At 45.3% G+C, this 21,294-nt stretch overlaps 3 protein-coding genes across 4 annotated transcripts; 1 reads left to right on the forward strand and 2 right to left on the reverse strand.

Moving 5' to 3' along the window:
* Positions 1 to 619: 619 nt before the first annotated feature.
* On the reverse strand, positions 620 to 2,586 carry RPL36AL (ribosomal protein L36a like). The gene is made up of 2 exons (XM_001152349.7): positions 2,495 to 2,586; positions 620 to 1,072 (listed from the first exon to the last, which is right to left on the reverse strand). Exon 2 carries the CDS (start codon positions 1,034 to 1,036, stop codon positions 716 to 718), a length of 321 nt encoding a protein of 106 aa, XP_001152349.1. The 5' UTR covers positions 1,037 to 1,072; positions 2,495 to 2,586; the 3' UTR covers positions 620 to 715.
* Positions 2,587 to 2,747: 161 nt separating this feature from the next.
* Positions 2,748 to 4,634, forward strand: MGAT2 (alpha-1,6-mannosyl-glycoprotein 2-beta-N-acetylglucosaminyltransferase). The gene is given in 1 exon segment (NM_001279776.1): positions 2,748 to 4,634. A coding segment is annotated over 1 exon segment (1,344 nt). The 5' UTR covers positions 2,748 to 3,201; the 3' UTR covers positions 4,546 to 4,634.
* Positions 4,635 to 7,128: 2,494 nt separating this feature from the next.
* DNAAF2 (dynein axonemal assembly factor 2) lies at positions 7,129 to 17,510 on the reverse strand. 2 transcript variants are annotated; one of them, XM_509930.9, is made up of 3 exons: positions 15,216 to 17,510; positions 9,951 to 10,094; positions 7,129 to 7,986 (listed from the first exon to the last, which is right to left on the reverse strand). In XM_509930.9, exons 1-3 carry the CDS (start codon positions 17,076 to 17,078, stop codon positions 7,480 to 7,482), a joined length of 2,514 nt encoding a protein of 837 aa, XP_509930.5. In that variant the 5' UTR covers positions 17,079 to 17,510; the 3' UTR covers positions 7,129 to 7,479. The 2 variants fall into 2 exon arrangements, with proteins under 2 accessions (XP_509930.5, XP_003314351.3); XM_003314303.7 differs by lacking the exon at positions 9,951 to 10,094 and having other exon boundaries at positions 15,216 to 17,316.
* Between the last annotated feature and the right edge of the window lie 3,784 nt (positions 17,511 to 21,294).

The following is a 21,294-nucleotide window of genomic DNA, read 5'->3' on the forward strand; positions in this document are numbered from 1 at the left end:
GCCACTGCACTCCAGTGTGGGTTACAGTGACAGATTGTCCCAAAAAAAAAAATTTTTTTTTTTTGAGTACCTCCCAGAGTGTTCTAAGAGGTTCAAAAAACAGTTTATGCTATCTTGGACTTTCACTAGATTGAGAACTTTAGTGTGAAGTCAATTTTGAACTATCCTTTTATATTCAAGGCCACAGTCTCTAACAGTACTGTCCAAAAGAACTTTCTGCGGTGGAAATGTTTTACATCTGTGTTGTCCAATAAACTAGCCACACGTGGCTGTTGAGTACTAAATCTGACTAGTGTAACAGGAAACACATTACCTGGCTAGCGGCCCCTACTAGACAGAATATTTCGTCAGCTCTTACTATCCCCCAACTTCCATCCTTTGCCCAACCCAGCCTGCTATACACAAGCCTAGCGTTATCTTGTTCCTTCTCTTGCAAAATCTTAAAGATCCTTCTAAGCTGCTCAATGTTTATGAATTCATTCAACATTTGAAATTGACCAGAAAACAAAAAGTAGTAAAGTAGTATTTTCCCTTCATACATATATAAACTTGTTAGTAAAGTTTGAGGTGGGACTACACTAAACATGGAATTCTATTTATAAGTAAAAACCACAAAAAGTTTGCGTAAGAATATCACTGTATTTATTTTCCCTCAGGTAACTTTTCTATGGCTTCACCATTTTCTCTTCAAAATTGAAGAAAAATATCCCAAAGTTTAGAACTGGATCACTTGGCCCTTTCTCTTCTTATCTCCTCCCAGTTCAAAATGCTTGCATCTCTTAATGGCCAGCATCCTCTTGGATCTGCAGTTAGGCTCAACACATTCCAGCCTTAGCACAATCTTCTTTGTGGTCTTAGCCTTCTTCCGGAAAATTGGCTTTGTCTGTCCACCATAGCCACTCTGCTTCCGATCATAGCGCCTCCTTCCCTGGGCATACAAAGAATCCTTGCCCTTCTTATACTGTGTCACTTTGTGAGGCTGATGCTTGCCACACTTCTTACAGAAGGTTCTTCGGGTTTTAGGTACGTTGACCATCTTTGCAGCAGGGCTGTTTTGTCTATATGATGAAAACTGCAGTAAAATATTTAAAATAAGATAGCAGACATTAAACATTCCGAAAAGTGAAAGTGCTATACAAGTATATACAGGAAAACCGTACACATAAATGAGTAATATATAAATCCACCACGTACTCTTTTTCCATATGAATAAACGCACATACAAGTACATACCTTTTTGAAACACTTCGTTTAAATTACTGGAGGACTAATTTGTCGACCTAAAGAACTGAGGCAAGGCCGAGCACGGTGGCTCATGCTTGTAATCCCAGCACTTTGGGAGGCCGAGAAGGGCGGATCACCTGAGGTCCGGAGTTCGAGACCAGCCTGACCAACATGGAGAAACCCCGTCTCTACTAAAAATACAAAATTAGCCTGGCGTGGTGGTGGTGCATACCTGTAAGGAGAATCGCTTGGGCGGGGTGGGGAGGGGCGGAGGTTGCCGTGAGCCGAGATCGCACCATTGCACTCCAGCCTGGGCAACAACAGCGGAATTACGTCTCAAAAAAAAAAAAAAGAACTGAGGCACAATTCATATAAGTAGAATGTTTATTTGGGGCAAGTTTGAGGATTGCAACCCAGAGCACAGATTCAAAATGCCCTGAGTAGCAGCAGTTGCAAGTGGGTTTTTAGAGGAAAAAATGGCAGTTCCTAAATTGTTTACCAAGAATTTACATTAAAATAACACAAGCGATTGATTGGCTATACATCATTCTTTTTATGACAAATTCCAGGAACGCGGACATAATGGGTGAAGCAGCTAGTCAGGAATAAAATGCCAGGCATTAAGTGGGGAGGTGTCTGAAGTCCCATACTGCTGTCTCTCTGGGCCCGGCAAATTTTGCACATCTCAAATAACTCACAATGCTCCGAGCCATTCTTCTTTTCTCATATAGAACAAGACTCACGAAAACCGACAGCAGCAGCTTTAGGAGGCCCAATACAGTCAGTTTTCCGTACGAAATGAGTTTAATTTATTGTGACTGCTCCAAAAGAAAAGTGCGGTTCATCTAATTTTCTTCCCAAAAGGAAGTTAAGGACCAGAGTTTCTTTGACCCCCTTCCCCCCACCCACCTCCTCCATTTTCCAGCTCTAGAGAATGGCTGGGGCAGCGCGCGACGTTGTAGCTACGGTTACGACCCGCCCCGTTCCTTCTACGAGAACCACATCAGCGTAGTATCACTTTTCCCCTCCGAAGCACAGTCACCCGTCAGCAGCCTCGAGGGCTGACGTGTCCTTATCAAGCCGGCGCGCCCCGCGATTCTATAGCCGCCATGCCTGAGACCTTTTCCTGAAGGGAGAAGCCTGCTCTCGAACTAAGGCCGGCGAGGGCCATAAGTCTCGCCTTCCCTTTCCTAAGAAGGCCTAGTCCTACCCAGGATTCTGAGCAAGGGAGGCTCCTATTGGAGCCGCTACAGCCTCGTTCTTAGCTTACCGAGAAACGGCGCCCGACACCTGGCCCTTCGCAGCTCTCGCCTTTCGCAGCTCTCGCCTAACAGGAAAGGGAAGAAAGAGGCGGAAGTGGGAACTGCACCTGAGCGACAGTACTGCAAACCAATAGGCAGCCGGCCACGGCGGTCAGGCGCCTTCGGTCGCGTCTGGAAAGCACCAACCAACGGTCTAAGGGGCGGGCCGGAGGGGTGTGGGCCGGAGGGCCGCGGTGTGCCGCTGGGCAGTTGCGGTTTGTCATAACGGTCCCCGCCGGAGTGAGGCGAGGCTGCGTCGCTCAGTTCTGGCCGTCTAGGGCCCCTGTAAGGATGAGAGCGCAGAGGACGCAGGGCCGCTGGAGGCGCAGGTAACGAAGCTAGGGTGCGGTTGGGACCGCGGCTGAGCTTCTTCCGGGACCCTTGGTGCTGAATGGAGAGGACGGAGACGAAGCCGAGCCGCGGCTCCTAGCGGCGGCGCCGATACTCGAGCTGTAGCTGCCAGGCGAGGATGTGTGGAGCGCAGGCGGCGCGGGGTAAATGAGAGGTCTCGGGCCCCAGGACCCCCGGGGCCCGGGATGAGTTAGCGAGGGCAGCCGCGGGGGCCAGTTCCGACCGTGACAGGCCAAGGCGACGGCCGCCGCCCGCCCGCCCCTTCCGTGCAGAAGCAGCTGCTCCTTTCCGCGCCCGCCCGCCTGCGCTCCCGGCCCTGGAGACCATGAGGTTCCGCATCTACAAACGGAAGGTGCTAATCCTGACGCTCGTGGTGGCCGCCTGCGGCTTCGTCCTCTGGAGCAGCAATGGGCGACAAAGGAAGAACGAGGCCCTCGCCCCACCGTTGCTGGACGCCGAACCCGCGCGGGGTGCCGGCGGCCGCGGCGGGGACCACCCCTCTGTGGCTGTGGGCATCCGCAGGGTCTCCAACGTGTCGGCGGCTCCCCTGGTCCCGGCGGTCCCCCAGCCCGAGGCGGACAACCTGACGCTGCGGTACCGGTCCCTGGTGTACCAGCTGAACTTTGATCAGACGCTGAGGAATGTAGATAAGGCTGGCACCTGGGCCCCCCGGGAGCTGGTGCTGGTGGTCCAGGTGCATAACCGGCCCGAATACCTCAGACTGCTGCTGGACTCACTTCGAAAAGCCCAGGGAATTGACAACGTCCTCGTCATCTTTAGCCATGACTTCTGGTCGACCGAGATCAATCAGCTGATCGCCGGAGTGAATTTCTGTCCGGTTCTGCAGGTGTTCTTTCCTTTCAGCATTCAGTTGTACCCTAACGAGTTTCCAGGTAGTGACCCTAGAGATTGTCCCAGAGACCTGCCGAAGAATGCCGCTTTGAAATTGGGGTGCATCAATGCTGAGTATCCCGACTCCTTCGGCCATTATAGAGAGGCCAAATTCTCCCAGACCAAACATCACTGGTGGTGGAAGCTGCATTTTGTGTGGGAAAGAGTGAAAATTCTTCGAGATTATGCTGGCCTTATACTTTTCCTAGAAGAGGATCACTACTTAGCCCCAGACTTTTACCATGTCTTCAAAAAGATGTGGAAACTGAAGCAGCAAGAGTGCCCTGAATGTGATGTTCTCTCCCTGGGGACCTATAGTGCCAGTCGCAGTTTCTATGGCATGGCTGACAAGGTAGATGTGAAAACTTGGAAATCCACAGAGCACAATATGGGTCTAGCCTTGACCCGGAATGCCTATCAGAAGCTGATCGAGTGCACAGACACTTTCTGTACTTATGATGATTATAACTGGGACTGGACTCTTCAATACTTGACTGTATCTTGTCTTCCAAAATTCTGGAAAGTGCTGGTTCCTCAAGTTCCTAGGATTTTTCATGCTGGAGACTGTGGTATGCATCACAAGAAAACCTGTAGACCATCCACTCAGAGTGCCCAAATTGAGTCACTCTTAAATAATAACAAACAATACATGTTTCCAGAAACTCTAACTATCAGTGAGAAGTTTACTGTGGTAGCCATTTCCCCACCTAGAAAAAATGGAGGGTGGGGAGATATTAGGGACCATGAACTCTGTAAAAGTTATAGAAGACTGCAGTGAAAATCACAGTTACAAAAGCAAAAGTGACAGTCTTCTATTTTTGATATTTGTCCAAACAGGACATACAATTGAATAAAAGAGTTTAGGAACTGGTTTCTGCTTTAATACAAAAACAAAATCTTGTAAAAGGTGGCCAAATACATAGTAATCTTTTCCAGTTATGTCTGATTAAGATTTAAAACTGAAGGTTTCATTTTGGGAGTAGGGTTTTAAAGCTCAATCTGTTATCTGCTAAAATTGATTATTGTTGATATGAGAGAAGAGGGGAAATTTTATTTAAATTGCATCTATTAATCTTTTTATCTGAAACTTTGTACACTTTTCCACTTTCAAAACCTATTTTAAGTACAGCAAAATTTATTTAAAACTGTCATAACAGTAAAAAGTATTACGATGAAATTGTTAGGGTATTAATGGAACAAACCCAGTTTCACTCTCTTGACACACTTATTAGGAAGGGATTGCTTCACTGGTTTAATAATTTAAAAGTTATGTTTGTTAAGCACCCTGTCAGAACAGTCATTTTCAGTATTAGATTCCTGTACTATTGTGTTTTGAGTGTGTTTTGGAACCTTCATAGAACACACTTTCCTTTGGAATGTATTTGATTGATAAGAAAGTTTAAACATTGTTTTCACCTCAATGTAGAAATACAGTGGTTTTGTTTTTTTTTTCTTTTAGTGTTGACAAAATAAAATACTCATTTTTGCATAAAAAGGTTCCTAATCCTTTTGCAGAATAAGTTTTGTTTACTCTTTATACCAAAATTCAGTGAAGGCATTCTACAAGTTTTGAGTTAGCATTACATTTTAATATTTACTATTGCTACATTGTATAATTGAGTTTGAAATAAAACCCAGCTTATGACAATGCATTCCCTGTGCAAGAAACTGTTTGGCTTTCAAATTGCCCAGGCATTGAAAATGAATGATAAAAAGTTGCTGTGTAAGGGAAATACAGCCTAAATTGTTTTTGAAAGCCAGAAATGATACAAAGTTCAGTCATGCCAAAGTGAAATACTTTCTAGTGCCAGCTTTAACTTAAATCATACGTTTTAAAAGGACAGATACTGAAAATTATAGGAAACAGGGTTAAATTTTGCTCCATATTTAATGTAGACGTTTATAGAAGTTTCCCTTAATTTGTAATTGCATTCAACCAAGAATTTCTCATAAAAGACTAATTTCTGTGTAAAGATATTACGGGCCGGGTGTGGTGGCTCATGTCTGTAATCCCAGCACTCTGGGAGGTTGAGGCAGGCAGATTGCTTGAACTCAGGAGTTTGAGACCAGCCTGGGCAACATGGCGAAAACCCATCTCTACTAAAAATACAAAAAATTAGCCGGGTGTAGTGGTGCATCTGTAGTCCCAGCTACTTGAGAGGCTGAGGTGGGAGGATCCTTTGAGTCTCGAGGCAGAGGTTGCAGTGAGCCTAGAGCGTGCCACTGCACTCCAGCCTGAGCAACACAGCAAGGCTCCATCTCAAGAAAAAAAAAAAAAAAATTACTTAAACTTGTAACTATTAAATGGCAGTCTCAAAATTATTGCATCAATTTAAGATTCATAGTAGTTTAAGAGCACATATGCTTATCTAAGGTGAGGCAAATAGTTCTCTTGCTTTACGAGCTACCTTTAGACTTACCCACGGCCCAGTCTGGTGCAAGATTTTGCCTGGGGGTTATAAATAAGGGTGAATCAGGAGGCTTTGTACCTATTTCTGGTACTCTGACCTGACATCACTAGTTCAAAGAACTAAAAAATTAGGTTATTTCCAGGACTGAGCTAAGAAGGCCAGAGTCTGAAGTAGTAGCTGTTTTTGAAACAAATAGATCAGCTCCTGGCTTTGGGGTTAGTGATTAAATCAACAAATATTTCCCTTTCTGTATTTCCTTCCTTTCATTTTCTTTGGCTGCCTTAAAATTTTTTGTAAGAAAAAAACCTGTTAGGATCTTCTCTTTGCCTCACATTTTAGGTGTTATAAAGGAAATTGATTATGCAGGAGGCTGAGATGAGAGGATCACTTGAGCCTAAGAGTTTGAATCCAGTCTGGACAACACAGCAAGACCCATCTCTTAAAAAAAAAAAAAGAAAGTGATTAGGAAACACTGGCTTTTTTTTTGTTTTTCTGTGTAATAATGTAATGAAGGCAATTTTCCTATCAGAGCAAATTGCCAGATTTTAAAAATTCCAGTTTTACTCTTAAATTTCTATAAAACCACAAGATGTTTTAATATTTCAATAACTTCTAAGAAATACTTCAAAATTGAATTTTGAAAATCATTACTAAATAACTAAATCTATTATATATACTTTATGTAACAAAAATATATATAGTTTGTGTGACAAAGTAAAATATAGAGTTGATGAAAAATAGTACATTTTATCTGGTGAATTTGTATCGTAATTGTTTAGATTAATATTGGTTAGTAAAGTTCTTTCCCCTCTAAGCTCTATTTCAAGCTTAAATATGTCCTACTTAGTGAGACTGAGAAACAGTTTTGAAATTCTACCCCCCACACATGTACTCATAATTCCAGTTAAATGCATTCTTGAGAATTACTTTGTGTGACAAACACAACTTAGTGAATATTTTGAAATTTTATTAATGACAAAGCAAAATTTAACACAGAAGTATATATACATAGGTTGTATTAAAACTAAATGTTTTAACTCTCAAATAGAAAACATACACATCTATTACAGGAATCACAAAACTTATCGCCATAAGGAAACTTTAAACTCCAGAGGCAAAAAAAAAAAAAAAATTATCTCCAATTTCCCCCATGAGAATCAAAATTGCAATTTTTTAAAAAAAATTGCAAATTTTAATTTTATACTTTAATACCTTTAGTTTTAAAACAACAGTTAACAGAATCAATTTTAGATACAGGCATTTTTTAACCTTAATATTTAAAAGTCCAAAATTATATAGAATTAATCCAAATCATATAGCAAAGAATTCTGAAAACTGAATGCACAATTGGTCACATGATCTTTAATGACCTGCACACTACCATCCTGCATATTGGTTTCTTTTATGCTGTCAAATCCAGGTATATTGTGAACCGTAGTTTTGTTCAGTAATGAAGATAGGTGATCTCCATCTGTTTCTTTCTCTTCAGTTATTACTGACTCGTTTAAGTTATCTTTTTCCTCATTTGAACAAGTAGCACTTTTTTCTTTTATAAATTCAGATTGCATTTTTGACTCAGGTTGCTGAGATTTTCCAAGTATCATTTGAGAAACATCAAGAGACTCTTGTTGAAAGCATGTAACTAAACCAAAGCTATCTGTTTGTAGTGCTTTAACTGCTATAGATGAATCACAATCAGTTGTAGAGGTGTTACAATGTTCTATATATTCCTTTTCAGTTAGATGACTTTCTTCATTTACTCTTTCCTCCTTTCCTTGTAGCTGATCAGAGTTACTACATTCTTGCAACTGTGTCAAAAGAAACAACAAATTAATAATTATTTTAAATAATACAAAATTAAATTGTACTACCCTCTGGAAATAAAATTTTTAACAGTTGTGAGGTAATAGCCCTTACAGACCTGCAGGTATACATCCAGGCTTCCCTGTCAAAATTCATCCTCCAGGCTGGGCACAGTGGCTCATGCCTGTAATCCCAGCACTTTGGGATGATGCCAAGGCAGGCAGATCACTTGAGGTCAGGAGTTCGAGACCAGCTTGGCCAACATGGCGAAACCCCATCTCTACTAAAAACACAAAAATTAGCCGGGTGTGGTGGTGCACACCTGATAATCCCCTCTACTTGAGAGGCTGAGGCAGGAGAATCACTTGAACCCGGGAGGTGGAGGTTGCACTGGGCCGAGATAGTGCCACTGTACTCCAGCCTGGGTGACAGGGTAAGACCCTGTCAAAAAAAGAAAAAGACAGGCAGCATTTGAAGGATGACTTTTTTTGTTTTCAGACGGAGTCTTGCTCTGTCGCCCAGGCTGGCACAATCTCAGCTGACTACAACCTCTGCCTCCGGGTTCAAACAATTCTGCCTCAGCCTCCCAAGTAGAGGGGATTACAGCCATGCACCACCACGCCCGGCTAATTTTTGTATTTTTAGTAGACACAGGGTTTCACCATGTTGCCCAGTCTGGTGTCCAACTCCTGACCTCAAATGATCCACAAAGTGCTGGGATTACAGGTATGAGCCATCATGACTAGTCGGCTGCCAGTCTTTTTTTTTTTTTTTTTTTGAGATTGAGTCTGGCTCTGTCACCCAGGCTGGAGTGCAGTGGCGCAATCTTGGCTTACTGCAATCTTTGCCTCCCAGATTCAAGCGATTCTCCTGCTTCAGCCTCCCAAGTAGCTGAGATTACAGGTGCCTGCCATGACGCCTGGCTAATTTTTATATTTTTAGTACAGACGGGGTTTCACTGTTGGCCAGGCTAGTCTCAAACTCCTGACCTCGGGTGATCCGCCTGCCTCGGTCTCCCAAAGTGCTGGGATTACAGGTGTGAGCCACTGCACCCAGCCTACTGCCAGTCATTTTTTAACAATGTAAACCTGGCACTAATATCCTGATTATATCCTTTCACAACAATAATCCATACTTTTCAACATGGTCTACAAAACTATTTAACAGTTATAAGCACATTGTTGAATTTCTTAAATTTTCTTGAATTCCTTTGATTTTTCAGAGCCGCCCTTCTAATACATATGTCTGTCGATTGTGGTAGTTACTAAATCATTTGCATCTTCAATACTGAAGACTATAAAAATGACCAAAATTAAGATTGAATTAGAAAGAACGTACAAATTGTATAACGTAGTTCTCATGGTTTGAGAGTCAAAAAAGATTGTATGTCCCTGGACTAGTACTCAAACTTCCTAAGTGTTAGTTTCTCTTTGTTCCTCATTGTAGGGTTATTTTGGGATTAAATAATGTGAAAATGAATAGCAAAGTGTTTAGCACATAATACATACACAGACAAAAGGCTTTTCTTGGCTGGGCGCGGTGGCTCACGCCTGTAATCCTAGCACTTTGGGAGGCCGAGGCGGGTGGATCATGAGGTCAGGAGATCGAGACCATCCTGGCTAACACGGTGACACCCAATCTCTACTAAAAATACAAAAAATTAGCCGGGCATGGTAGCATGCTCCTGTAGTCCCAGCTACTTGGGAGGCTGAGGCAGGAGAATCGCTTGAACCCAGGAGGCAGAGGTTGCAGTGAGATGAGATCGCGCTACTGCACTTTAGCCTGGGTGACAGAGCAAGACTCCATCTCAAAAAAAAAAAAAAAAAGAAAAACTTTTCTTCTCTTAACATCACTCTGCCCAACCATTATGTAAATTTTGTTTAAAGTTATGATATTAAGAAATCAATAATTTGTTAGGTTTTAACTCTGTGCTTCATTACTCCTCTATAGAGCCCATCAACTTCCTTACCTTTGCATTAATTTGAATCTTATTATCAGTAACTTGAAGAACTTCAATTAATGGTGGGGTCAAGGACATAGACTGTTTGAATGGAGAGCTCAGGACCTCTTCAAGAAACTCATTAACATTTTCTTCATTGACAAATAACCTTTCCTAAAATAAAAAGGGAAAAAATATTCTGCCTAATAAGTCACACTTGACAACAGTTGTATCTCAAAGCAGCTCACAAAAATTCTCACATTGTTCAGGGTTACACTTTTTAAAATGTTTATTTTAATGTTATTCCTATGAGCTGTCTTAGAAAAATTTAAGTTTGGTATTGTACAGAGCAATAAGAGTTGTACTGAGAACAAACATAAATGTATAGAAAAAGAACCTAAAAGAAAGAGGTCTTGGTACTTTTTCTGTCTATTAAATCTGACCTTTTAGTATTTTTCTTTCTTTTTTTGTTTCTTTTGTTTTGTTTTTTTGAGACATAGTCTCACTCTGTTGCCCAGGCTAGAGTGCAGTGGTGCAATCTCGGCTCACTGCAACCTCCGCCTCCCAGGTTCAAGTAATTCTCCTGCCCCAGACTACCGAGTAGCTGGGATTACAGGCGACCGCCACCATGCCGGGCTAATTTTTGTATTTTTGGTAGAGATGGGGTTTTACCATGTTGGCCAGAGTGGTCTTGAACTCCTGACCTCAAGCTATCCACCTGCCCTGGCCTCCCAAAGGGCTGGGATTACAGGTGTGAGCAACCACAGCTGGCCTCTTTTAGTATTTCAGAAGAATAACATCATCTCTAGGGCTATAAATGGGATCCCAGATACAAAATATAATTCAGCTTTAAAACATCTCCTAATGAGGTGGCTAAGAAATATACATGAAAAGATCTATTCAAATTTTGTGTGACCAGTTGCCTTTTAGTTCTTGGGCAGGTAAGAGCCAATTACAGTATTTTATTTCAAATAAGTGGTGTGTTTTTTTGTTTGATTTTGTTTTTGAGACAGAGTCTTGCTCTGTCTCCCAGGCTGGAGTGCAGTGGCATAATCACGGCTCACTGCAGCCTTGACCTCCCAGGCTCAAGTGATCCTCCCGCCTCAGCCTCTACAGTAGCTGGGACCACAGAACATGCCACCACTCTCGGCTAAGTTTTGCATTTTTTTGTAGAGACAGGGTTTTGCCCTGTTGCACAGGCTGGCCTCAAACTTCTGCACTCAAGTGATCCACCTGCTTTGGCCTCCCAAAGTGCTGGGATTACAGGCGTGAGCCACCACCACACCCAGCCCCCGCCCCCCCTTTTTTTCTTTTTTTTGCCTTGAGACAGGGTCTCACTTTGTTGCCCAGGCTGGAATGCAGTCGCACACTCATAGCCCCCTGCAGCCTTGCCCTCCCTGGCTCAAGCAATCCTCCACCTGTGCCCCCAAGTGCCTGGGTACCTGGGACTACAGGTGCATGCCATAATGCCCAGCTAATTTTTACATTTTTTGGGCCTGGTGTGGCAGCTAACGCCCGTAATTCCAGCACTTTGGGAGGCCAAGGTGGGTGGATCACTTCAGATCAGGAATTCGAGACCAGCCTCGCCAACATAGTGAAACCCTGTCTCTACTAAAACTGCAATCACGTGAACCCGTGAGGCGGAGATTGCAGTGAGTCCAGCCTGGGCAATAGAGTGAGACTCTGTCTCAAAAAAAAAAATGTTGACATTTTTTGTAGATACAGGTCTCACTTTGTTGTCCAGGCTGGTCTCCAACTCCTGGATTCAAGCTGTCCTCCTACCTTGGCCTACCAAAGTGCTGGGATTACAGGCGTGAGCCACTGCACCCAGCCAAGTGTATTATATTTTTAAGCACTGGGATACTCCAGCGTGACATTAGCAAACTGTATAGTTATTAAAAGAATGAAGTAGAGAGCATATATTCAGGGCATTTTGAATCTATGCTCCAGAGAAAAAGTAAATTATGAAAAAAATTAGGCTGGGCACAGTGGCTCATGCTTATAATTCCAGCACTTTAGGAGGCCAAGGCAGGTGGATTGTTTGAGCCCAGAAGTTCGAGACCAGCCTAGGCAACATGGCAAAACCCATCTCTACAAAAAATACAAAAATTAGCCAGGAGTGGTAGCATGCACCTGTGGTCCTAGCTACTCCAGAGGCTAAGGTGGGAGGATCGCTTGAGTCTGGGAGGTTGAGGCTGCAGTGAGCCATGATCGCACCACTGCACTCCAGCCTGGGTGAGACAGAGCGAGACTCTGTCTCCCAAATAAATAAATAAATAAATAAATAAATAATGAGGTAGATTTCGAGATGCTGACATGAAAAGATTTCCAAACTATTACTAGAAAATGCAAAAATCACCTTTTACCTGAATCCCAAACACAAGGCAGTTTGTTCATGTCAAGTGAATACAGGTATATAGTTAGGGTGTGGGGAGAATAACCATATTAACATATTTTAAATTAATTTATAAAAGCAGTTCATTGTTGCCCCAAATAAAAATGTTTTCCTCTGTAGTTTTATATAAGCAAATTTTGTAATTACAAAATAAACACAGCTCATTATTTGGTCCAAATAGGTGGAAAATATCAGAAAGAAACAAGTTTCAAGTTATCTTATATTGGGAACATATATTCAGGGCAACTTGAATATGTGTTTCCCAGGTTGCAGTCCTCTATTTTGGCCCAAATAAACTCTCTCCACACACACACACACACACACACACAAATAAACTCTCTCTCCACACACACACACTCTTCTTTTTTTTTTTTTTTTTGAGAAAGAGTCTCACTCTGTCACCAGGCTGGAGTACAACTGCGTGATCTCAGCTCACTGCAACCTCCACCTCCCGGGTTCAAGCAATTCTCCTGCCTCAGCCTCCCAAGTAGCTGGGACTGCAGGCGCGCACCACCACGCCCAGCTAATTTTTGTATTTTTAGTAGAGACAGGGTTTCACCTTGTTGGCCAGGATGGTCTCAATCTCCTGACCTCGTGATCTGCCTGCCTCAGTCTCCCAAAGTTCCGGGGCTACAGGTGTGAGCCACCATGCCTGGCTACGTATTTTTCTTCCATTAAACAGTATTTAAAATCGTGAAAACCTACCAAACAAAAGTGAACCTTGGGAATAGAAAAATTTTACATTTAGAGTAATTGGCTTTGCTATTATTTGAAGATCCAGAATAACACAGTGTTACAGAAACATCCCCATCGAAAGCATTTCTAAGGTTCATGCCTCTGGGAAAAGACATCATCTTTGACTCCTTGCAAATAATACACCAAATATTTTAATTTTTAGTTATCCGAAGGAATATATAGTGGAAATGGTTATGATTAAAATACAGAAGATTTGCAGCCGGGCGCGGTGGCTCATGCCTGTAATCCCAGCACTTTGGGAGGCCAAGGCGGGTGGATCACGAGATCAGGAGATCAAGACCATCCTGGCTAACACGGTGAAACCCCATCTCTATTAAAAATACAAAAAATTAGCCTGGCGTGGTGGCAGGTGCCTGTAGGCCCAGCTACTCGGGAGGCTGAGGCAGGAGAATGGCGTGAACCCAGGAGGTGGAGCTTGCAGTGAGTGAGCCGCCCCACTGCACTCCAGTCTGGGCGACGGTGCAAGACTCCATCTCAAAAAACAACCAGAAGATTTGCATAAACTTGCCTTCTCAGTCTAATGACTGATGAAATGACTAATGAACTGAAAAAGTTACTGACCTCAGAGGCTCTGAAGATTTAGGAAAATTGTCAGTGAACACTGAAAACTTCAATACATATATTTAGTATTTATTTGTAAAGTTCTGACCTTGAAAGCCACATAACAGTCTCTTTATGATTATTTTCATGTAATGCATATAATATTATCATTATATATGTTCCACTACTCATGATTTTTTTCCAAAAATTTAACACTGAGAGCCTGGTCCAGTACAAAGTAAAGCAAAAGAGTTACATGCTGTTGTTCCATCAGCCTTAGAAAAATGTGATGATTAGTGAAGTAATTACAAATCTATTTCAGGCTTCAAAGATATAAAATACAGTTGCCCTAATCCCATTTTCGTCGTTTATTTTCTAAAATGTTAGCATACTTGAAAATCGGATTAAAATGTATTATTGAATATTTTCTTAATTGCTTGTCTACAAAGTTTTCTTCCCACATTGTGGGTTATTTTCATATTTACTAAAACAGTTACAGGAAAACAACTGCCCTTTCCTAAATGTCCCACTTCTGATGACAAAAACGGATACTCAGTTTCATATTTTATATTCTAACAAACTACCTTAGCTAGCCCAGCTATTTATTTTACCACTTTTGGAAGGTTTCCAATTAGCCATTTCTCATAGAGATACCCAACTCAAAAATTACACATGTAACTTCCTAGCAAATTTCTAGAAAAACGAGGGAAAAGTAAAATTTTCTCGTAAGTTAAAGCCCAAAGTCTAATACTTAATTTTTCTTTTTTTTTTTTTTGATACAGAGTTTCGCTCTTGTTGCCCAGGCTGGAGTGCAGTAGCATGATATCGGCTCACTGCAACCTCCACCTCCTGCGTTCAAGTGATTCTCCTGCCTCAGCCTCCCAAGTAGCTGGGATTACGGGTGCCCGCCACCACGCCCAGCTAATTTTTGTATTTTTAATAGTGACGGGGTTTCGCCATGTTGGTCAGGCTGGTCTCAAAGTCCTGACCTCAGATGATCCACCCGCCTTGGCCCCCCAAAGTGCTGGGATTACAAGCGTGAGCCACCGCACCCACCCAACTAATACTTAATTTTAAATATATAATCCGTGCAGCTAGTGTTGTTTCTCAACACGCAACTCTTGTTTATGTTAAAAGAGCTAAAAAAAAATTACATGTAACATTAACAAAAACCACCAACTGTCCATTTATGAGTTTAAACAGTCTTCAGAACTTCAAATTTTAAGTTTTTTTTTGTTTGTTTGTTTGTTTGTTTTTGAGACGGAGTCTCCCTCTGTCGCCCAGGCTAGAGTGCAGTGGCGCGATCTTGGCTCACTGCAAGCTTCGCCTCCCGGGTTCAAGCGATTCTCCTGCCTCAGCCTCCCGAGCAGCTAGGACTACAGGCGCCCGCTACCATGCCCGGCTAATTTTTGTATTTTTAGTAGAGACGGGATTTCACCGTATTGGCCAGGCTGGTCTAGAACTCCTGACCTCGTGATCCGCCCGCCTCGGCCTCCCAAAATGCTGGGATTACAGGCGTGAGCCACCGCGCCCGGCCGGTAATAGCAAATTTTTAAAGTGAGATAGGATATTTCAAATATGAGGACTCTGGAAAGAACTGTTACCTCCAAAGAATCGTTGTTTACACCATAATACCACTCTCTCCAATGTCCATGGCTCTCTGGAGATTTTGCCAGTTCTATCACTGCATTGTTTGAAGAAATGCTAATCACAGGTTCTGTGGTACTCAATTTATTCTCTGGAGCAAATTGCAAAAAGAAGGAATAAACTAAGTCTTGTGCGGAGAAGCGTAATTTGTACCAGAGGGGATTCAAATCTCCTTGAAGACTTTGCGGCTGGATCCGAGGCACCTGAATGAGCAGAGTCAAGGTTTCTTTGTCCTGATTACACAGTAACGGAGGACACAAAGGCTCCCCGCTCTTGGTCCCGGGACCACACATGGCGCAGGCTGAGCGCTCGCCGCCCGTGCCCTCCGACTCCTCGCGCGTTTCCACACTGCTATCTCCGCGCGCACTCTCTCTTCCCGCAGAAGAACCCCACGCCAGGCTCCGGGAGGACAAACAAGGGGAGCCTCCGCCACCAGGTGAGTTTTCTCCTCCAGGAGATGGCTCCTCCACGCTGCCCGGCGGTGACCCCGCGTGCCTGCTCAAGTCCTGCTCCCCCGGCTTGGGGACACGCTCCTCTCCAGCTGCGGCCGGCGGAGGCGCCACCTCCGGGTCGCCCAGGGTGGTGACCCCGGAGCCCGCAGCCCCAGCCACGCAGGTATCGTGGCCTCCGTCCTCGGCGCGACTCCCCGCGGGTCCCGCCTCCCCCTCGCGAGCGGAAGCGCAGGCCTGGCCGTCAGTTCCGGACCGGTCCGCGGACTCTTCCGGCGCGGCGGCGGCGACGGTGACAGCGGGCTCCCGGCGCGCGGCCGGCAGCACCACTGGCAGCGTAACCACCAGCTGCCGCCGGGCCTTGTTGAATTGTGCCTTGCCGCGGCCATCGTCCACTGGGTACGGGAGCGAGAGCCGCAGCCGATAGTCAGGTTTCCTCGAGTCGAGGCACAGCAGCTTTCTCGTGACCTCCAGCGCCGCCTGCTCGGCCGAGCGCAACAGCGGCAGTTCGATGGTGATCACCAGCTCATGGGGCACGGGGCTCGGGGCTGAGTCCCTGGAGCAGCGGTAATCCTGGAGGTCCACGTGGTGGCGCTGCACCACGCTGTAGCGAGGCTCGGTGGGGGCGGGCTGCAAGGCCGCTTCCGGAGGGGAGGGCGGCCGGGGCCCGGGGGCTGCCGGGTACTGGTAAGGGTAGGGGAAGTCCGGGAGAGGACCCTTCGGCTCCCCGTCAGGCCTTGCGGGGATGACCCCGGGCAGGGGCGTGCGCAGCACCGCAGCCTCTGGGGTCCCCTTATACTTGGCCTTCAGGGTCTTGGCATTCCTGCGGTCCAGCTTCACGCCGAACTGCTTCTCGACGGCCTCCAGGGCCGTAGCGTCCAGCATCTGGCGGAAGCCCTCGTGCCGCCGGGCCAGCGCAAGCGCGTCTGGATGGAAGACCACGTCGTAGACCATGTAGCGGCTGGTGCTGCGCCCCGCGTACTCGCGGCCGGGCGCCAGGCTGTAGGGCAGGGACCAGTGGCTGCCAGGAGCTGCGCCCCGGTCGCCACCGGAGCCGGGCCGGCTGCTGGGCGCGCCCACCAACGCGTTGCTGCAGACGTTCACAAAGCAGCGCCGCGCCCCGTCCAGGCTGGTGCGCAGCACATGGCCGGGCTCCGGGTGCACGAACCGCACTTCCACCCCGCGCTCACGCTCTAGCGCGGTGATCTCCGCCTCGTAGCGCCGCCGGTTCTCCGGATCGGTGAGCTCCTCGGCGTACTGGGAGAACATTCGCCGGAACTCCGGGTCCTGGAAGGCGGAGGTGAGCCGCTGAACCTCCTCTCCGCTCAGGTCCAAGTCCTCCAGCGACGAGGAGGCCGCCGCTTTGGCCATACTGTCCTATGGCTCCTCGCCCTCGGGCCAAAGGGGATCAGTCTGACACTGGGTTGGGGGATCCGCCTCAGAGTCTCTGGGCAGCGGACAGTGACGCGGTGGAGGTCGGTAACGGCTGGAAAATTGAGCCTTGAGCAGCGCGTGCTTGTTGTCATAGTTACACCACTAACATTCGGGAGGAGGGGTAGAGATCATGGTGGAATAGGCCGGGCGCGGTGGCTCAGGCCTGTAATCCCAGCACTTTGGGAAGCCTAGGCGGGCGGATCACGAGGTCAGGAGATCGAGACCATCCTGGCTAACACGGTGAAACCCCGTCTCTACTAAAAATACAAAAAATTAGCCGGGCATGGTGGCGGGTGCCTGTAGTCCCAGCTACTCGGAAGGCTGAGGCAGGAGAATGGCGTGAAACCCAGGAGGCAGAGCTCTTGCAGTGAGCCAAGATCGCGCCACTGCACTCCGGCCTGGGCGACAGAGCAAGTCTCTCAAGGAAATCATGGTGGAATAGTGGAAATGCCAGAAATAGCCCTCTTAGATTCCTCAAACCAACCCACCACCGTACTTTGTTTTGTTTTTCTTTTTTTGAGACAGAGTCTCGCTCTGTCACCCAGGCTGGAGTGCAGTGGCGCAGTTTCGGCTCACTGCAAGCTCCGCCTCCCAGGTTCACGCCACTCTCCTGCCTCAGCCTCCCGAGCAGCTGGGACTACAGGCGCCTGCCACCACGCCCAGCTAATGTTTTGTATTTTTACTAGAGACAGGGTTTCACCGTGTTAGCCAGGATGGTCTCGATCTCCTGACCTCGTGATCCGCCCGCCTCGGCCTCCCAAAGTGCTGGGATTACAGGCGTGAGCCACCATGCCCGGCTACTTTCTCTGTTATATAGATTCCTATGCCATGGTGTAGTTACTTCTGCAGAATAACTATTGTAACTGTCATAATTTCCAGCATTACGTACATTATCCCATTCATTGTTCACACCACTTGAAGATAAAAACCTCATCCCCATTCCACAAACAAGAAGATGGGACCTGAGAAGTTGGACCAAGGTCACAGAGCCAGTGTATTCAACAGGCGAATCCAAACCTGTTTATCTGCCTTTTTTCACTTTGCTAAACCAACATTTCAATCTTTTTCGTTGTTATTGAAATAGTCTCACTCTGTCTCCCAGGCTGGCATGCAGTGGTGGGATCTCGGCTCACTGCAACCGTAGCCTCCCGGGTTCAAGCAATTCTCCTGTCTCAGCCTCCCAAGTAGCTGAGATTACAGGCGCCTGCCACCACGCCCGGCTAATTTTTGTATTTTTAGTAGAGATGGGGTTTCACCATGTTGGCCAGGCTGGTCTTGAACTCCTGACCTCAGGTGATCTGCCCTCCTCGACCTCTCAAAATGCTGGGATTACAGGCGTGAGCTACGGCGCCCGGCCAACATTTCAATCTCAGTGTTCCTCCTTTGCATTTTCTGGCGATTCCACTATCATATTTACCCAGTTAAAACTCATTTGGGGCAAGACATATGGGCAGGCTATTCATAAACAATTACCAGTGGCCCGTGAACATATAAAACTAACTTCATTAATAATAAAAATGCAAATATACCACATTTAAACTACCAAAATAGCAAAATTCTTACTGTATTTCCTTGGGGTGGGAGTAGACTTTAGTAAAATCTTTCTAGAGAGCAGTTTTGCAATTGTATCAACACCATTTATTCATTTATGTATGTATGTACATATTTTTGAGACAGGGTCTCTGTTGCCCAGGCTGGAGTGCAGCTTCAACCTCCTGGGCTCAAGCAGTCCTCCTGCCTCAACCTCCCAAGTAACTGGGACTACAGGCATGTGCTACCATGCCTGGCTAATTTTTTTAGTTTTTGTAGAGATAGGGTTCTCAGTATGTTGCCCAGGCTGGTCTCCAACTCCTGGATTCAAATGATCCTAACACCTCGGCCTCCCAGAGTGCTGGGATTATAGGATTACAGGCATGAGCCACCACACCAGGTCCAAAACCTTTTTTTTTTTTTTTTTTTTTTTTTTGAGGCTGTCTCACTCTGTTACCCAGGCTGGAGTGCAGTGGTGCAGTCTTGGCTCACTGCAACCTCCGCCTCCCGGGTTCAGGCAATTCTCCCTGCCTCAGCCTCCCAGGTAGCTGGGATTACAGTGACTCACCACCACGTCCGGCTAAGTTTTGTATTTTTAGTAGGGATGGGATTTCACCATGTTGGCCAGGCTGGTCTCCCACTCTTGACCTCATGTGATCTGCCCACCTCAGCCTCCCAAAGTGCTAGGATTACAGGCATGAGCCACCGCGCCCGGCCTAAAACCTTTCTAATGTGCATATTTTTTTGACCCAAATGCCCTTAGAGTATTTGACACAATACTCTTAGAACATTCTCAGGGTGACATCATTTATGATTCTAAAGGTTTGAGAAGAATCTACAAATTCAACAATGGAACTGATTGAGCAGGTTTTGGTAGAGCCACGCAACAGAGTTTTGTGCAACCATTCAAAATGATCATATGGAAGTATATTTATTTACTGGAGTAATTATTTATTCATTGGTAATTGGTTAATTCAGTGATCATTTTTCTATTCTCAGCAACATTTAACACAGTTGATGTTGGCATTACCTCAGTGACAAGACACTTTCCAGATTTCTCTTCTGTCTCATCACTCTCATAGTTTTGCTCTGTAGGTATCTACTTCTTTTCAACTTCTACATGGAAATGCCCCAAAACTGGGACCCAATCTCTTACCCATCTATACTCTCCTTCAGAAATATATTTACACTCACAAATACTTGTCTTAGACTCAGATTTTACACTCCTATATTCAGCTGCACGTTTGAGGTGTCCATTTGAGTGATTAATGCATAAGCTACTCAGGCTTGAAATGACCAAGATCAGAACTCCTGACTCCTCTTTTCCCAAACCACTGCCTTATCTTATGGTCTCTTGGAAGCATTCAAAGCAGTTGACTGCCCCTTCGAAACACATTTTTCTCATATTTTGCAGAACTCCAAGCTCTCCCATTTTCCTCCTCCTTTATGCTCCTGCCAGTTCTGCAAATGTGGGAGTCACCCAAGGCTTTGTTCATCAGCCCTCTTACCTAATCACATTTCTTCCAAGATGTCTTATCCAAGCCCATAGTTTTAAATGCCATCTGTGTTCAAATTAGTCCTTTCAACAGATATTTATTGTGTGCTTATTGCACTTATTATATAGGTAATTAACAAAGATGTGAAGCAGTTGCATTGCTTTTTTTTTTGAGACAGAGTCTTGCTCTGTCGCCTAGACTGGGGTGCTTTGGTGCGATCTTGGCTCACTGCAACCTCCGCCTCCTGGGTTCAAACAATTCTCCTGCCTCAGCCTCCCAAGTAGCTGGGATTGCAGGCACCTACCACTGCGCCCAGCTAATTTTTGTATTTTTTAGTAGAGATGGGATTTCACCATGTTGGTCAGGCTGGTCTCCAACTCCTGAGCTCAGGTGATCCGCCCACCTCGGCTTCCCAAAGTGCTGGGATTACAGGCACAAGCCACCATGCCCAGCCAGCAATTGCACTTTCATATCCTGGGAGTATATATTGGAACACTGTTAACATAAGGCTTACGACAATGAAATTCTCCCAGATACACATTCAACAGAAACACATATCCCCACCAAAACACATGTACTACAATGTGTGTATTCATAGCGGCACTATTTCATAGTTGACAAATTCTGGAAGCAACCCAAATTCTCATTCATAGTAGAATGGATAAATGTAAATATCCACCCACACAATGCACTACTCAACAGTATAGATGAGTATCATTAACATAATGGTGCTTGAAAGAAACCAGATGTAAAATAATACATATGACTCTGTCATATAATAGACAAAACATGGCAAAATAAATCTGTTAAGCCAAGCTAGTGATGGCCATGTTGGGAGAGCTTCTGGGTGAGGGTCTGTTAATCTTGGTTACATTGGGTGTGCAATTTGTGAAATTCATTGTGCTGTACACTGACAGTAGATTTTATGTATCTTATACTTTTAGAGTTAAAAAATGTACTTTTTTTTTTTTTGAGACAGAGTCTCCCTTTCTTATCTAGGCTGCAGTGCAGTGGCACAATCTCAGCTCATTGCAACCTCCGCCTCCCAGGTTCAAGCAGTTCTCCTGCCTCAACCTCCCGAGTAGCTGGGATTACAGATGCCCACCACCACGCCCGGCTAATTTTTC

This window comes from Pan troglodytes, chromosome 15, assembly GCF_028858775.2.
Source record: "Pan troglodytes isolate AG18354 chromosome 15, NHGRI_mPanTro3-v2.0_pri, whole genome shotgun sequence".
Lineage (NCBI taxonomy): Eukaryota > Metazoa > Chordata > Mammalia > Primates > Hominidae > Pan > Pan troglodytes.

What these genes read in the sequence shown, in the direction of transcription:
- RPL36AL (XM_001152349.7), bottom strand. Translation starts at nt 1,036, where the DNA reads ATGGTCAACGTACCTAAAACCCGAAGAACCTTCTGTAAGAAGTGTGGC.
- DNAAF2 (XM_509930.9), bottom strand. Translation starts at nt 17,078, where the DNA reads ATGGCCAAAGCGGCGGCCTCCTCGTCGCTGGAGGACTTGGACCTGAGC. An exon ending in TAAACAACGATTCTTTGGAG is followed by an intron (nt 10,095 to 15,215) that starts GTAACAGTTCTT and finishes TTTTTATTTTAG; the next exon opens with GAAAGGTTATTTGTCAATGA. An exon ending in AGATTCAAATTAATGCAAAG is followed by an intron (nt 7,987 to 9,950) that starts GTAAGGAAGTTG and finishes CTTTTGACACAG; the next exon opens with TTGCAAGAATGTAGTAACTC.